The sequence below is a fragment of the Hemiscyllium ocellatum genome, chromosome 24, assembly GCF_020745735.1.
Source record: "Hemiscyllium ocellatum isolate sHemOce1 chromosome 24, sHemOce1.pat.X.cur, whole genome shotgun sequence".
Lineage (NCBI taxonomy): Eukaryota > Metazoa > Chordata > Chondrichthyes > Orectolobiformes > Hemiscylliidae > Hemiscyllium > Hemiscyllium ocellatum.
This window is the reverse complement of record NC_083424.1, coordinates 48993606-49012026: the sequence shown is the minus strand read 5'-3', so window position 1 is coordinate 49012026 and position 18421 is coordinate 48993606. Positions and strand designations below refer to the sequence as shown.

At 38.5% G+C, this 18421-nt stretch overlaps 1 protein-coding gene across 2 annotated transcripts in view; it reads left to right on the top strand.

Moving 5' to 3' along the window:
* Nucleotides 1-18421, top strand: part of zgc:63587 (uncharacterized protein LOC393431 homolog) — a 128700-nt gene that overhangs the window by 70033 nt on the left and 40246 nt on the right. For both annotated transcript variants that reach the window (XM_060843776.1, XM_060843775.1), the window contains 2 exons: nucleotides 8642-8743; nucleotides 9865-10010. In XM_060843776.1, coding sequence (XP_060699759.1) covers nucleotides 8642-8743; nucleotides 9865-10010 — 248 coding nt within the window. The remainder of the gene's footprint in view (nucleotides 1-8641; nucleotides 8744-9864; nucleotides 10011-18421) is intronic.

Genomic DNA, 18421 nt, shown 5'->3' with positions numbered 1-18421 from the left:
TTTTTTTCTCACCCCTTCAAGGTTTTTAACCTTTTAGGGAACCCAAGTAGGAATTAGTTATTGTTTAATATGTCAGTTAGATGAGGTTTCCTATCCCAAAGATGCTGGTATTACACAGTCAGAAAATATAATGGTAATTGCAACAGTTCGCCATACTAAATTCTAGATTAGTATCTATCCCAGCACATTTTAACAGAATGGGTTACATACATTTGTTTACAACAAGTCCAGAATTTACTACTATTGTGAGTTTTGATAACTATAAATAAGAAGAAGAATTCCAAAGGATGACCCATCACCATAGTTAACTACAAAAGTTAAAGATGGTGTCAAAATGAAAGAAAAAGCATATAATTGTGCAAACATAGGTGGCACATCAGAAGATTGGACAGAATATTTAATAAAGCAAAGAATGATTAATTTTTCCTATGTTAAATTTTTACAACATAAAAGCTAGCTAGAAATATTAAAGCAGTAAAATGTTCTATCAAATATTTTAAAAATGAAAGACTCAACAAAATGAGCCTTGGTCCTGTAGTCTAGAAAATTAATAATGGAAAATACAGAAATGATGGGTAACTTGAACAGATATTTTGCATCAGCCTTCACTCCTGAGGGTCAGGTTTTGTCCTTAAAGCAGTTAGAAATCAGGAATTAGAAAGAAGGGAAGAACTCATAAAATTACAGTCATCAGAGAATTGGAACTGAGTAAATTGAAGGAGTTTCGGGCTATTAAATGCCAATCCTGATTGACTTCATGCTAAATCTTCCTGTATTCAGTGAAGACCTTATGATCACAAATGTGACTCCTATTTTCATAAGGGAAAAGAGACCAAAAGCTTGAAACTACAGACTAATTGTTTGAAGCTAGCCCTAAATAACTAATCGGGCACTTATGTAAATTCAGGGTAATTAGGCAGTGTCATCATGGTTTTGAGAAAGAGAAACTGATTCTTTAATCAATCTCTTGGAGTTCTTTTGAAGAAGTGCCACTGCTGTGGATAAAGGGGAACCAAAGGACAGACTATACTTAGATTTCCAGAAGGCGTTTAATAGTATCAGATGAAAGGTTATTGTGCAAGTTGAAAGTTCATGCTGTAGGTGGCTAGCATATTATCATCAATAGAAAATTGGTTGGTTAATGGGAAGCATAGAGTAGATATAAATGGACCATTTTTAGATTGGCAAAATGTGACAAAAGGTGTACCACGAAACCTTGGCAATTTACATTTATATGAATAATTTGGATGAAGTGATGGAAGGTTTGGTTACCAAATTTGCCAGTGAGACAAAGATAGGTCAGAAGTTGGTTGTGAAGAGGGTATGAGACTACAAAAAGAGTTTGATACTTGAAATGAGTGGGCAAAGATCTGGCAAATGGATTATAATGTGGGAAAATGTGAAGTTGTCCGTTTTGGTGCAAGAATAAAATGGAAGTGTATTACCTAAATGGTGAGAGATTGCAGGAGTTGGACTAAAAGGTTTGTTTCTATGCTGGGGAGCTCCTTGACTCTCTATTACTCTATAAACTCTGAGATGCAGAAAAATCTAGATGTCCTCATTCATGAATTGCAAATATGTTGATGTGAAACGTAATTAGGGAATCTACTAATCATTTATTGTAAGGGGAATTGAATACAACATTAAGGATGCTCAATTTAAACAGGGAACTGGTGAGACCACATTTATAGTACTGTGTAGAGTGTTGGCCATACTATTTAAAAAGTAGGTAAATGTATTGGAATCAGTTCAGAAAAGTTTCATAGCTTAAGAGCTAAATTTACAGATTAATACCTTAAATGAGTAGGTTGTCTAATGATGTTTTCTTACTGGCTTGTATTTTCTGAGTTTAAAAGTGTTACAGATGACTTTTATTGAAAAATTGATTATCCTGGGGTATCTTGACAGTGTAGATATGGAGAGGATATTTCCTCTTAGGAGAGAACCTAGAACTAGATGTCACTGTTTAAAAACATGGTGTTGCCCGTTTAAAACAGATGAGGCAAAAACAAGTTTATCTTAAAGAGTCACAAAATTTTAGCACTCTTGAAACGAAAAAGTGGAGGGAGCAGATTATTTAAGTATTTGTATGGCAGAAGTAGAGAGATTCTTGGGAAGCAAAGGTGTGAAACATTTTCTGGATCTTGAGTTTGAGATTCGATCAGCCATGATCATCATATTGGCAGAGCAATTTTCAGGGGCTGAATGGCCTACACTTCCTTTCTGTATGTTATATAAAATAGAAAGTTCTGATCATAGAGGGTTGAATTCCAAAGAGGCTTGAGAAACTTGGGCATGTGTAGTTGTAATGGCAAACAATTGACGTAATATTTTATAGTTACACAAACATAGACACGATATGGCAACCGTCAATTGAAAGATTATTTACAAGTAGAAGGTTAAAGCTAAGACAAAGAACAAAGGGTTGCACTCATAAAAGGCAATTTAGGACTGAGACAAGACTGTTATTCAGGTGAAGAGAAACTGATTTCCAAGAAGAGTAGTCAAGGTATGTGCTCCTGAATCCTTTAAACAACTGGAATGCTATGATGAGGCTAGTATTTTAGTCTTTCTTGAAGGATAGACCAAGTTGAGTCAGATGGCTTTCCTCATTTATGTTTATAATATGGCCTGATTTGAATGACAGCCACAACCATAAACAGCCCATGACTCAATTTGTCTTTCCATTTAAATTTAATGAAAATTGAAATTAAATTTTGCTAGCTCTGATCCATGTATTTAAAATGAAAGATTGCACATAATCATTTGACTCAGTTAGCAGAATTGTACAGTATTGTCTTGCTCAAGAAGAGCAGCAGTAGGTTATCTTTTACTACATTATAAAACAGCTGCTGAAGCTTATTGTCAGAATGAAGAGCTACAGTTTTAATTGTTTCAAGGTCATCTGTGTGTTGGCAACATTCTGTACATAGTTTCTGTATAGAACATTGTAGCAGGCTGTGCTGAATCCAGTGCAAAAACAGGAAAAAGATTGTTTTACACTGATAGCAGATGTCAAGTATAGTACATGGACATCACTGTCTCTTTCTGGGATTTGGTGTACTGGTGGTCTCTGTCTTATCTGCTTTGGGTGTGTTAATTGTATAATTACAGCAATGGTTGAAGCTGCTATGTTGCTGTGTGAGTCGATGTTGAGCAGGGATATCAACTGGAATGAGACAAAAGCCAGTGTCCCAGTGAGACCCCACAGTATATTTACATGTGGGAGGTCAGGAAGATCCATATTCCACACGAGGAAAGATAAGGAGCACCAGAGAGCATTCCAGCATTGTCTAATCCTGCATTTCAGACTTGAAAAGGGGATATATCTTTATTGATAACCAATGCCCCAGTGCAGCCACTGATAAATTCCTGCTGCTTGTCATCTTTGACTTAAACTAATTCAGCTTAGGGTGAGAATTTTAATGTCACTTGAGTGCTGAGAAATAAATTTCAGACTGTCTCCTGTCAGAGCAGAGGTGGTATCTATCAAAACATTCATGTGCATCCCTAAAAGGGAATGAAAAGTCAACACTTTTGGACGCTGCAATCAGTCGAAGTCTTTTAAATGTTTCAACGAAACCTAACCAAAATGGGCAATACTTGAAAAACTGCAGAAGCTATGTATTGGAGGAAAGACCTGATTGATGGATTCTATCCATTTTCCAGGCACTTCCTCTCAAGTAATTTCAGCACACATGCAACATACGCTGTATTGAATTTTCCAGACCACCTGCAGACAGGAAGCAGGAGGGTGGACCCATAAGTGAGAATGTTGACACCTCATGTCCTACCATCGGCACCCTCACTGTCACCATTTTAAAGGTGTTGGAGAGATGGCTGATATGGTGTCCACCCATGCACTAATTAGGCCTCTTAAGTGGGCAATTAATTCCTCCTCACTCTGTAGCTCTGATTCATAACATGCAGGAGAAGCCTGTGCCTACAGTTTGGCTGCTTGCTCGTCAATGAAGTGGTTGGGGTGAAGTGCCTCCTTTCATATCCCATTTTTCAATTGAAAGACTCTCCACTGCTTTTCCTTCCTGTGTCTATCATCTTCCTCTTGTCAACCCCACCCCCAAATCTACTTGCCTGTGTCTGAAGGTGTTCACTGCTTTCCTTCCTTCAGGGTCTCCTGCCATACTGCTAGTGATCTCCAATCCTGACAGGCAGGAGTTCCTCTTGGGGATGACTGGAACTCCTGCTTGATATTAATTAAAGGGTGGTCACCTTAAAAATTAAAGTGGGGGATCCAGCTAAGTAGAGGTGGTAGACCTACAAAATCTACTTTGGGCTGAGAGCAATCTGGTATTGTATGTAATAAGGTAGGCATACCAAGAAAAAATTAGCCGGATCCTGTACACTAGTTGAAAATTATTTAACTTTAAATTCAATTCACGATGAGTGAGTCTTGTTATTTTTGCTGATAGCTAGTTTTGAATGCCTGATTTATTTTTAAGAAATGAAGTACATTCTTGATCCTTTTCCCAGATCAATTATTTTGGTTGTTTTCTATCTGGAACTGGAATCTGAATGCTGTCTTGCAGCTTCTAGTTGCTACGGTGATATATCCAATGAACTTTTTTGTGCTTTTGAATGGTCAAGTTATATTGGCTGTAAACAAAGTGAAAGTGGCAATGTTTAATGTTTCTGTTTAGAATGAAGTTGTTTCCTTGACAGAAATTAATTAGTATTGATTTGTAGACAGTGTAAATGCCATACACGTTAGTTGGGCCAAATGCTGTGTATTCTACTTTGGGATATTTTCTTCCTTGATTACTGAAATTTAGGATTTCAATCTTCCTCCATGTAATCATATCTCTGTCGAGTCGATAGAGGATATTTAGATTCCAGCTATTGGTTGAGAAGTACCACAACGTCAAAGTAAATATTAATTTTGATGCTGGTCATATATACAGTAACTGAAATGTTTGCACCTTTGAGTAATGTATTTTTTCTGAAGACAGTTTAATTATGTTTTCAAACTAGAAATTATTTTGCTGCCTCACTGTGCTTTTTGGATTATTCACATTTGTCTTGGGGAAAAATTTGCTAAAATATAAATTTACAAAATTTGTTTTCAACATATGGAGTGTCCTGACATATTCTTTCATCTATACTGATATTTGCTGCTCGTTATTTGAGTCACATGCATCAGGAAGGTGCCTTCAAGTCTTCAGACATTCCATTTTCTGTCAGTACATCTGCTACGTATATATCAACCCCATCACCCACCCACTACTCAGATATGAAATTGTTCTCATTTTATCATGGATGCTCTTTCTGTTCTGATGTATTTTGTTTGGCATATTTGCCTCAAAGTAAGAAGGTCTGTCAGTACGTTTATTTTCTCAACATTAAATCTATGCTGATATGATGATGTATGACTTGCTGAATGTTGCAATATTGGAAACGCCACCTCACTGTCAAGATGGTAGTCCTGGTGTACTTCAGAATTCATGTGAAACCATTTTGTAAGAAAGATCAAAGTTCTCCATTTATCTTGACCAATCAATTGTTCTCCAATTTCAAATAACCTCCTCTCCCATCACCCAACTCCCTTTCCAGTCCCTCCCCCTCCCTTCTATTCCTCTCATTGACCCTTCCTTTTAGCCACCAACCGGCTTGATTCATTCCTTCCATCAACCAAACAGGTCATATCTTCTACATGTGTTCACCTATTCCCACCTCACTACCCACCCTCTTTGTCTGCAGTTCCCCTCACACCCACCCCCAGTCCTGAAGAAGGGTTACGCCCAAAATATTGTCTTCTCCTGCTGCCTGGCTTGCTCTGTTCTTCCAGCCTCCTGCTTGTGTACCTTGGATTCCAGCGTCTGCAGTTTTGTTTTGCCTCCAACCAATCTATTGTTATTGGCTGTCAAAAAAAATTAACTGTTATTTGAGATCTTGATACTTGCAATTTGTTTTGGTAACCACAGCCAGACAAATTCATTTGTTCCTCTTTAATCTGACCAGAGATGTCACAGCTGTATAAATGCAATTCGTTTTTTTCCTTCTGTCAACATTATGAAATAATTACAGCTGCTTGAAACATTTTCAATGCGTGTTTTTCTCTTCTAAAAATAAAACGTGCTCCTCATAGTAGTGGGACTGGGTTGTTTGCCGTTGCCAAAATGTTGAGGAAGAATGAAACGTTATTTGCATTTGGTGGTCGTAGTAGTTTTTTGACACACCTCTGTGCGTTAGATTGGTTATCAAATTAGTCTGGAATATCAATAATTCTTGAACACTTTTTTTCTTCTCTGAACAGGAGCAGGCCATTCAACCCCTCGAGTCTATTCTGCCATTCAGTGAGATAGAGTCATAGAGATGTATAGCATGGATTGTTTACATAATTTGACCATTCAAAAGCACAAGAAAGTTCATTGGATGTGTCTCTATAGCAACCAGAAGCTGCAAGACAGCATTCAGATTCCAATTCCAGATGGATATAAAGATAATTGACCAAGGAAAAGGATCAAGAATACACTTCATTTAAAAAAAGATCATGTATTTCATTCAAAACTAAATATCACCAAAAATAATGTTCTCCTGTATAATACGTTTTGTGTGGCAAACATTTACATGAAATTTTGAAATTTAATATCCATATACATTCAAAAAGATTATTCACATTGATATTTTTGTAGCCCTCTTTATGATTGTCATGTGCTCTGAAATAGAGATTTTGCTGATTTGAGAAATGTGACATTGGAAGCTTAATAGCAGAGTAACAACTCTTATATTTGTGACTACTATAAAATGGGAGTTTCAAAAAGTAAAGTTCTGAAAGAGAAACATAGCCCACTTCAATTTCTGGTTTTAACAGGTGCAGGATAAGGGGTAGGCAACCAATCCACTGAGGTATTTACAGTCATTCCAGAATGTGGTGAGGCTGTGTATCTTCAGTTTCACAGTGTTTCCAGTTTCAACCACAGTTAGCTGTGTTTCCCTCTATTTGGAAATACAGCAAGCAGCCATCCTCCCCAAATCAGGCAGGAAACCTAGAGAGAAAAGTGAAAAGATCTTGCAGTTACTGCATCATATTTTGGACCTCTTGCCTGTAGGTGTCTAGCTCCTAAGTCCACCCTTCATTCTTGCCATCAACAGACCTACCCGAAAGACTTATGAAATACATTCTGAAGATAGCCTCAGGGCTAGTTCTGCAGTTGAGAACTAACCAGTGATTTATGAAGGTTCAGCACAATGTCTTTGCTAATGTATGAACATTCGGTCTACTGTTTTAGATAGGCTAAGTTTTTGGCCAGGATTTTCCATGACCAGTTGGGTTAGGTGCATGAGTAAGGAAGGAGGGTTATAAGTTGCCTCCATTATTACCCAGAGGGAGTATAGGGAATCTGCTGGTAAGACTTTAGTAGATATGCCTCTTCATCCTAGGAATGTGAGATGCAGAAAAGGAAGAAGTGGAAAAATAATATGAAGGTCCCCAAACAAAACAAAACTTCTGAGAAGAAATGGATTTTGTAATTATTTATGGAAAGTTTTGTTTTTAAATTCACTCATGAGACTTGGCTGTCACTGGCTGGCAGCTTTTATTGCACATCTCTATTTCCCCATGAAAGGGCGGTAGTGAGCTGAGTGTGTGCAGCCAAAAGAAATTACAATGCAAACATTTTACCTTGTGAACTGTTTAGAGAGGTTTCAGTATCAATTTTTTTCAGTTCCATAGTGGTCACAAATAGGAAGACCAATTTTTTTGTAATGAGCATGAGTTGTTGCTCGAATCAAGCCATCTAATGTCACTTTCCTCAAGTCAGCAAACTCTCTCTTTCAGAGCACATGACAACCATAAGGAGGGTGACAGAAAATTTCAAAATATGAATAATTTTTTGAATGTGCATGGAACATTAAATTTCAAAATTTCAGGTAATTTGTTTGTTACAGAAAGGTATTAAAGAATAATGGGCCAAAGGCATGGAATTCCCACCTGAGCCATTTTGAGCTGTTTAAAATTATCCCCATTTTATCCAATTCTGGACTTCGTATTTTATGATTTCAAAGACTTGGAGTGGGTGCAGAGTAGATTACTATAAGGATATGGTACTTCGCTTGTGTAATGTGATTGAAGAAGGTAAATTTGTATTCTCCTTTAATGCAGGAAAAGTTTATAGGTAGATTTAATAAAGGTGTTCAAAAGTTAGGTCCTACAATAAAGTAAATAAAATGAAACTTCCCATTGGGAATGAGGGCCATTGTTAACCAGAAGAGATAGTTAAAATAATTGGTAAAAGAACCAAAGAGGAGAATTTTAGTTGTGCAGTAAGATTATGATCTGGGATACATTGGTAGATGGAGATTTAGTTTTAACTATCAAAAGGTAATTGGATACATGCTTTAAGTACAAAGACCTGTAAGGGCTTTGTGGAAAGGCATGAGATTAATTGAAAACTGTTTCAACTTGCCAGCATTACGAGTTAAATGGTATGATTCTATGCTGTATGATTCTACAATTATTGTCATCTCATGAGCCAGCCTTATGTGTAGCAATAAATAGTTTTACTGTTCAACTTCTGTAACTGCAGCTCTCTTGTTAAATATTGAAGTAATCTGCATAATTGAAATTTTGCAACCTGCTTATTTGACCCATCCCTGGGATTTCTAATTGTAATTTGTTCCATAGATCCTCGATGAGATCACTGAGCATGGGATCAGAATCTACCAGCTTCCAGATGCAGATTCTGATGAAGATGAGGAATTCAAGGAGCAGACCATGATTCTGAAGGTGAGACACTAAAATAATTACCATATTGTAGAAGCAGACAGGCCCAGTCAAGGTGGGAAGCAAATTTGAATGAAGTGGAGCAAAGTTCCATTTGGGTGTAGAGAATGGATTCTTTGGGGGCAGTGTAGAACTATATTTTTGAGTTAGTTCCACTGAGGCAAGCAGATCCTTATATTGTGTTGCTGATTCCACATGGGAATGGAACCAACTCGCCTGTAGAGAACAATTTACAGTGGATCAATCAAGCTCCTGCTTGACAGTTGGAAATTAATTGTTGGGATCCTTTCAGTCAGAAAACCTGGTCATTCCCTAGGTTTACTCATTTTAGTTTTCATACGCACAGTCTGACAACAACTTACTCCTCTTTTAGGTATGAGTTATGTTTTTAAGTGCTGAACCTTTCAAAACAAGGGGTAAGGAGAAAAGTTTAGGTGCCCAGGTACCAAAGTCATCAAAATCTAGTAAATGGATGCAATATTTTAAAAGGGTAATGGATTGTTTTGCCATTATGTCAAAGGCAATGAAATATAAATATTTCAAAGCTATCCAGAGTTGTAAAAAGATCTACTCTAGATCAAGTCTAAGTACTGCGTCCTGAACTATGCTGTACATCGTAGAAACATGCAAGAGGGAGTGCTTTGCAGGTTCAATAGAGAGATACCAGGATCTAAAGTGCTAACGTATGAGGACATGTTTAATAAACTAGACTACTATGCCCTGTATTCCTAATGAAGGGCTTTTGCCTGAAACATCGATTTTACTGCTTCTCGGATGCTGCCTGAACTGCTGTGCTTTTCCAGCACCACTAATCCAGAATGTGGTTTCCAGCATCTGCAGTCATTATTTTTACCTACTATGCCCGTGAGTGTAGAAGATTTAAAGGGTTATCTAATTGATATTGTATATGGTTGGAGGTTTTGATAGGATCAGAAAATTTCATCTGATTGTGTATTTCAAAACAGACTGGCAAATCTTGTGCATTAATTAAGTGTTGCAGAACCTTGACTGTTGATTGAATTAACATCCGTTGTAATCAAATTCTTGAAATAATAGTTGCAAGGCACTAAATGGCCTAATCTTGTTTGAATGCCCACCAGATCAATAAATCCCTTTCCTTCTAGGCCAGTGTTCCCTTTGCTGTGATTGGCTCCAACCAGCTGATTGAAGTGAAAGGTAAAAAGATCCGAGGTCGCCTGTATCCATGGGGAGTGGTTGAAGTGGAAAACCCAGAACATAACGACTTTCTCAAACTGCGCACAATGTTGGTGTAAGTATCTGTCATGAATGCAATGATGCACTTTGTACCACAACTTCCATGGAGTCACAGAATCCTACAGCACAGCCTCGGTCAAAGTTGTTCATGTCAACCAAGTTTCCCAAATTTAACTAGTTCCACTGCTTGCATTTGGCCCAAATCCTTTGAACACTTGCCTATTCATGGACCTGTCCAAATGTCTCTCAAATGTATCTGTATCTGCATTTACCACTCCCTCTGCCATTTATTCCACATACTTTGTGTGTTAAAAAATTGCCCTGCAAGTCCATTTTAAATCTTTCTCCTCTCACCTTAAAAATATGCGCTCTCGTTTTGAAATCCCCAACCCTAGGGATAAGGCCTTTGCTACTTACCTTATCTAAAATTTTATAAACCTCTGTATGGTCACCCCTCAACCTCCTGTGCTCCAGTGAAAAAAGTCTCAGCCTGTCCTCATCAGTAAGGTCCTCCAGACCCAGCAACAACCTTGTAAATCTTTTCTGAACTTTCTCCATTTAATAATATCCTTCTTACAGGCGACTAGGACTGTACCCAGTACTCCATTTACCAGCATTCTGTACAATCTCAACATGACATCCCAATCGTGATACTCAGTGGTCTGAGCAATGAAGGCTAAATACCTTCTTAACTACCCTGTCTACCTGTGACACAACTTTCAAAGAACTATGCATCTAAAGTGGGCGGCACGGTGGCGCAGTGGTTAGCACTGCTGCCTCACAGCGCCTGAGACCCGGGTTCAATTCCCGACTCAGGCGACTGACTGTGTGGAGTTTGCAAGTTCTCCCCGTGTCTGCGTGGGTTTCCTCCAGGTGCTCCGGTTTCCTCCCACAGTCCAAAGATGTGCGGGTCAGGTGAATTGGCCATGCTAAATTGCCCGTAGTGTTAGGTAAGGGGTAAATGTAAGGGTATGGGTGGGTTGCGCTTCGGTGGGTCGGTGTGGACTTGTTGGGCCGAAGGGCCTGTTTCCACACTGTAAGTAATCTAATCTAATCTAATCTAATCTAAGTAATCTAATCTAATCTAAAGTCCTAGGTGTCTGTTTGATAAAACCCACCCAGGGCCCTACCATTAACTACCATAAGTTCACTTTACCAAAATACAATACCTGTTATTTCTCCAAATTAGACTCTATCTGCTGCTCCTCAGCTCATTGGCCCAATTGATCAAAATCCCTATGTAATCTTCAATTACCTCCTTCACTGTCTGCTATACCATCAATTTTGGTGTCATCTGCAAACGTATTAATCATGCCTCCTAAATTCTCATCCCAATTGTTTATATAAATGACAAACAGCAGTGGACCAAGCACCAATCCCTGCAGAACATCACTGGTCACAGGCCTCCAGTCCACCACTACCGCCCTCTGTCTCCTACTGTCAAGCCAATTTTGTATCTAATTGGCAAGATCTCCCAAATTTCATGTGATCTAACTTTACTAACCAGTCTATCATGCAGACCCTTGTTATAGGCTTCACTAAAGTCCACGTACACAATATTTACTGTTTTATGCCCATTTATTGTTTTGGACATGTCCTCAAAAAAACTACAAGTTTGAGACATGATTTCCCATGTGCAAGGCCATGCTGACTATCCTTAATCAGTCTTGCCTCTCCAAATACATGTAAATTCTATCTCTCAGAATCCGCAGTACACAACCACTGAACCAATAATAAAGCTTTCTCAAATAAATTATTTCAGGTGCAGATGCATGTATGATAGTAAGTAGGATCCTGCTGGAGCGATGTGCTCTGCTGCAATGGTAAAGTATTGAAGTGCTGCTGCATAGAGCCATAGAATTCTAGTTGCTGCTTCTGGTCCCAGTTGGCACTTTAACAGAACACATGTTTGAATGAACTATTAGTGTGTCTGCTCTTTCATTTCCTGGATTGCATGACACATAAACAATATTACAATATCTGTGATTAAAGAGGCACTGCCAGTGGCGTCTTCTAGTTCATAGCAAGGAAATGATCCTTCTGCAGAGACAGCTCGCATGGCAAATGTATGTTTCAGGAATCTTGACAATACGTTTGTTTGACTACTTGCACAAAGCACTGATATTTTGACTTCAGTCTCTTTACAGTGTCAAGGTAAAAGCTATTCACAGTTTGTTTCAAACTAAGTAAGCCATTCCTAAAAGCATTTTATAATGAGACTTTGCGATCTGAATTCCAACTCTGGTTGTGTGCAACCAGAATTCTAACTGATTGTAACTGAGCGCTGTTAAATGGAACTTGAGTGAGCCACCTTGCTTACACACAGGTTAATTTGATTTTGGAGTGGAATAATTTGCTCCATCATATTGTTTCCCTCCCTTCCCTGATGTCTGATTTAAATTCATACTATTTGCATTTGCTGTTGCTTTGAGTTTGAATGTTTCATTGTATGCTAAATGCTGTGTACACAGAAACTGTAGCCATAATTGAGAGAATGTTATTCATCACTCATGATTAATTTGGTGCTGTGGCAGAAAGGGAAAGCTGATTATGGAAATTAGGATGGAGCTGTAGGAAGGACGCATGTTGTTCTAAGGGATAACAATAGTTGAAAATTTTGTTTATCTGTACATTTCAGTGTCTTTTCCACACCCAAGGCTGGTGTCTGGTGTGCCCCATACTTCATCTGCGCACGATTCCCATTCTTTCACATCCTCTCACCACATTGTTCTTTACCTGACTTGTTACCACCTAAATTTCCAAACCCAACCAACCAAGAATATTTTCTTGTGAATTCTGAATGTTATAGTTTTGTTCCTATCAACTTCAATACTTATGTGCATTAAAATTCTGTCATTAATCATTCTTCTTGAACAGCTAATTTTGAGTCTAATACCATCATTCAAACTGTCAAGGCCAATTTTTCACAGCCAGCTGATTTGGTCAAAAAACATAGTTTAGTTTTTATGTATCTCTACTTCAATTTTATGGTTGCATCGAAATGTCATGTTACGCTTCCATGATTACTACCTTGCATTTAACATCTTTTCGTTCTTTGTCCATGTGATTTGATTACTGTCACCTTTCCTTACTCTGTATTATTCAGTCAATGAGTCAGATTTTGGAAGTTTTCTTGGGTAGGTGCTTTCATCATTTCATTCTCTGTACCAAACCCCTTCAAGTCACTCTCTGTTTCATACTCTCACACATGTGCACTCTTCATTTATATGCATATACTAAATATTTATAGTAAACATAGTTTACTATGTTTATTTATAGTTTATTAATCTCTAGACTGTTGTTAATTCATCCATGATGTTTCTTTTCACTAATTTTGAATCAATGGAAATCTGGCTTTGTCTTCTATGGCACAAAGGAAGGTGGTTGTTGCCATTGAAGGTCAATCATCTCAGTCTGAGATGTCATTGCAGGAGTTCTCAGCATAGTTTCCAAGCTCAGCTGTTTTCAGCTGCTTCATTATTGACTTTTTGTTCATCCGAAGGTCAGAAGTGGGATGTTCACTAATAATTACACCATGTTCAGCCCTATTTGCTACTCCACAGGTATTGAAGCAGTCCATGTCCAAATGCAGCAATATCTGGACAAGGTCTAGATTTGGGCTGACATGTTGTAAATAACATTCATGCCACAGAAGTGTCTGGCACTGGCCATCTCCAGAAGTGAGACTCTAAACTACTATTTTTGACATTTAATGGCAGTAACATTGCTGAATTCCCCAATGTCAATGTAATGGGGATTGCTATTCAATGGCCCAGGGCAAAAACAGTTTGCTTGATTGGCACCACATCCACAAACATACGATCCCTCCACCAGCAAAGCTCAGCAGTGGTATGTACAATGCACAGAGAAACCTCGATTATTCGACTCTCCCAATTTCAGATTATCCGGCAAGGTCACAAGGTCCTGATGCTTAGCTAAACTGTGTTATCCAGCATTCAATTATCCGACAAAATACTTCCTGCCCGCGTTGTTCGGATAATCAAGGTTCCTCTGTACTGCAGTAATGCACTGAGGCTGCTTAGACAGTGCCCACAAAACTAACAAACGTTGACACCTAGAAGATAAAGTCAGATACATGGGAGTGCCTGCAAGTTTCCCTCCAAGCTACAATTTCCTGACTTGGAAATTTATCATCATTCCTTTGGGGTCACTGGGTCAAAATACTGGAACTCCTGCTCTCATAGCATTACCTACACAAATTAGACTGCAGTGGTTCAAGAAGGCAGCTTGCCACCATCTTCTCAAAGGCAGCTAAAGATGGGCACAAAATGCTAGCCCAGCGAGAGATGTCAACATCCCATGAACGAACTTTAAAAAAGCATTTCAGAAAAATTGTAAAAAACTATGAACAAAAAAACCCAATATATTCAGCAGCCCTAAACTCAAAATGACTGAGAGAAGTAATTTTAAAGTTGAGTTATGCAAAGATTAACTTAGTGTTTGGAAGAAATCTACAGTCGGGTAGCTGTGGGTCAGTTATATGTGGATTTTAAAAGGGCAAATTGAATGCTTGGGTGAGGCTTAGAAATTTGGCATTGTGCCTATTTTGACTGATTTACTCTGGGTAATTGAGATCGACATTCAGTGGTAATGCAGCCTTCTCTTATACACCAAAAGCTTTGGATGTATAATTCATTTTGTTGTGAGCTAGGCACTCAGTTTTCCAGCCGATTTTTGAGTTTAATGCATTCGTCGTTTTCGGAGCCTTGTAACATTAGTGCTATACTGCAGTCCTCATGAAAAATTAGATGTGTTAGTGCAAGCATCATGCTTGATAATGCAGTTCACACCACCCAATAGCACCCATGCATACTATGGGAGACTGCTGAAATTAACCAAATACCACTAACAGTTTGCCATTACCGTGTGTGTCAGTTATCAAGAGAGTGTTTATGTTGCATTGTGCATGTTAGCTTTTTGGGGCTCTTTTTCTCCTTTTTTCACCTATTTGACATGTGGTGAAGCGTGGAGCTCTGGAAAAGTGCAATATGTCTGACAGCATCCAAGGAGCGGGAAGATCGACCTTTCAAGCCTAAGCTCTTAAAGGACTTATGCCTGAAATTTCCTGATGAAGGCCTTGTGCTTGAAATGTCGATTCGCTGTTTCTCGGATGCTGTCTGATCTACTGTACTTGATCTCCAGCATCTGCAATCCTTACTTTCCCCTATTTGGCTGAAATCAGAACCACATGTCAATGTCAGCTCTTCAAACAGTTTCAATCTGCTGCTCACACCTCGTTAAATTGTGATTTGTTAAATTGAGTTTTTTTTCGAAAATATGATACTTTAATATCATGGCTGTTCAAAACAGTTTCTTATGCAGCATCTTGGTATGCCTCAGTACATTTGCCATAAGTATCGTTATTGGTTACTTTTATGGCTTTACTGCATATATTGGGTAAATTGCATCAATTCCAAATTGTCGACTTTGAGTGCTGGGGTCACTAAATATTTTGACTGTAGGAAAATATGCAGCACTACATTTCAAGGTTACCACATGTGTTGCAGATCAGTTGGTGTGAACTGTATTGTATTGTGGAAGAAACTGGCATTCATCGTAACCTTGTATCTAATAGCCGTCTTCTATCATGAGGAGAATATAAGTATCAGATTGTTGTCATGGTGCTACTGTGACAATGTAGGAAAGAATTACAATGTTGCAACTTCAACTTTAACTGAAATGTTATTCCTTGAGATGTATCTGTTACTTACAGTAAACTTCTTTTGCAAACTTTTCCAGTGAGTAGCAGAATCATCAAACTAGCAAATTCCCTGATTTGATCCTACGTTTATAATTAATTACTCATAGCATTCAGGATAGCGTTTAGACCTCATTGTCCTTTGTATCCTTGAAAATTTGATCAGGATTCCTATTCTTAGTTGTTATCGAGTGCCCTTGCTAGAAATAGACATATATGGAAAATAGGTGAGAATACTATGATCCCTTCTGGGGTAAAATGGCCTGAAAGGGCTTGCTGAGTCTTGGGCATAAATGTAAACAATACGAGCAGAATAGAAACTAGCCAGGAAACAGGCCTTTGGGATAGAAAATGGACAAAAAAAGTGTTTTTTTCTTTGTTTCGGTACCATCATTGACAAAGAAATGCGTTCATGAAAATTATTTGCATTGTAAATAGTCGGCTCTCTTGCAGGGTTTGAAGGAAAACTGATTTTGTGATGCATTCCTAAAGTTTTCAATTGAAGATTAATCAACCATCACGCAATTTCTGTGGTGAATTAGTACCCTCTGTCGGTGGATGTAACTGTGGTGCAGCAAGTGCTGCTTCAAGCAGCCTTTGCCTGCAGCTAAGCAGGTGCCAGCTTTAGCTCAGGAATGAACTGTGGAGGCAGTTCAGGCCAGTCATGCACTCACTTTTCTTTTGAAGTGTTTTCTTCCAAGTATGCTACTTGATTGGACAATTTGAAAGAGGCCTCAAAAGACAGATTGGCACAAGATCAGTGAGTGGCTTTGAATCCACTTAATATGCTTAGTTCTAGGAAACCTATTTTACTGTCTTGGAATAAATTCAATGATCCTCCTGTAGGGCTCCAGCTACCAATAAAACTTGCAGATAATCGAAAGCTTGGGTACTTTGAATCATATATTAAGTGTTGCTGTGAAATTGCTGGAAGAAATTCTTCTCCATTTCAGACTTAGAGGTGCTGGTGTTGGACTGGAGTGTACAAAGTTTAAAAATCACGCAACACAGTCCAGCAAGTTTACTTGGAAGCACTCACCTTCGGAACGCTGCTCCTTCATCAGGTGATTGTGAACTCCACTAGTGGCTCCACCTGATAAAGGAGCAGCGCTCCAAAAGCTAATGCTTTCAAATAAACCTGTTGGACTATAACCTGGTGTTCTGTGACTTTTAACTTTCTCCATTTCTAGCATTTGTTCGTGAATTATTGGATTAGCTGGCACCCTGGTGGCTGCCAGGATTGCAGTGATCAATTTACACAGGACTAGAACACAAGTGCCTGACTTCGGCAGATGGCTAAAGCTAAGTATTCAACAGCTTTTTAAACAGTAATTTTTTAAAAAATCATTCATGGGATGTTGGATAGGCCAGCATTTATTGCCCATCGCTAGTTTTTCTGAAGATGGTGATTGTGAGCTGCCACCTTAAATTGTTGCAGTCCTTGAGATTTAGGGACAGTCGCTGTGTTAGTAGCATGGTGTTGACCCACTGACAGTAAAGGAACAGTAGCATCGTTCCGAGTCTGGATGGTTTGGTAGGGCAACATAGAGGTTTTCCCGTTGAATTTGCTGCCTTTGCTCTTCTGTGTGGTATCAGTCTCGGGCATAGAAGATTTGTTGGAAGGAGTTACTTCTGATAAGTTACTATAGCATGTCTTGTTAATGGTGTACACTTCCACTGTGCCTCTAGTGAAAGGAATGTATTTTTGTGAAGTGGAAACCATCTACGTTTACTTCAAAATAGTGTTTTCTGAATGTTGAAGTAAACTTAAAATGCAGGCTCAGCTGCCGAAATGGATAGGCTGGGAGATGGGTTGTTCTAAAATAGATACATGTAACAGTTGGCTGTTAAAGGGATACCTGAGTTTTGGATGTTGTTTTGACGACAATTCAAATTTAGCCAATTACTTTAAATGCCCAGGATAATGAAACCCAATCAGGTTGGAATTTATTGTTTTGGCAACATTGGACCAATGACCGGAAACTATGTTGGGGGTCTAAAGAAAGGAGGCATTTTGAAAATTGGTCAGAGCAACTTGCACCGAACAGCAGAACAACTGCCATAGTGCTGTAGAGCCGGAGGGCTAATTGCCTATCTTAATATCTAACTCTCAAAGAAATAAGAAGGCACTGCCTATCAAACGTACCTTTTTTCCTGTAAAAGCAGTAAAATGAAAAATGAAAACACAGATCAGCAGACACAAGATTGAAAACATTGGAGAAAACAGACCATGTGGACTGGAGATTAAGTTAATGTAATGTTTAATAAGTGTGTTTAGGAACAGTATGTTAATAGAATTGTGTTCAGTTAGGGGAAAGAGTTCACTTTGTTAATAATTTTGTTTAGTGTTCTGTTAGGAAAATAATTTTTTGTTTTTCTTTGAGCAGTGTAATTTAGAAGTTCTCTTTCACTCCCTCACACTTTCTTAACAGCTTACGAGGTGAGGCGAGCTTTTCTGGGTATTTGGTATAAATTAACAGAGAAATTTGACCTCTGGGTTGTAACAATATGTTGAAGATGGTGGTTTGGGTACCAGTCAAGTGCTTTATCTGGGATGGTGTTGAGTGTTAATGGACTAGCACTCATCCAGACAAGTGGAACACATATTCACACTCTTGAAGAGAAGTGGTAATGGCACTGGTTTAGTAATCCCGAGACAAGGCTGATATTCTGGGATATGGCAAATGATGACAATTGTATTCAATAAGAGTCTGGGATAAAAAAGCTAAGCTACTCTGTCCATGAAA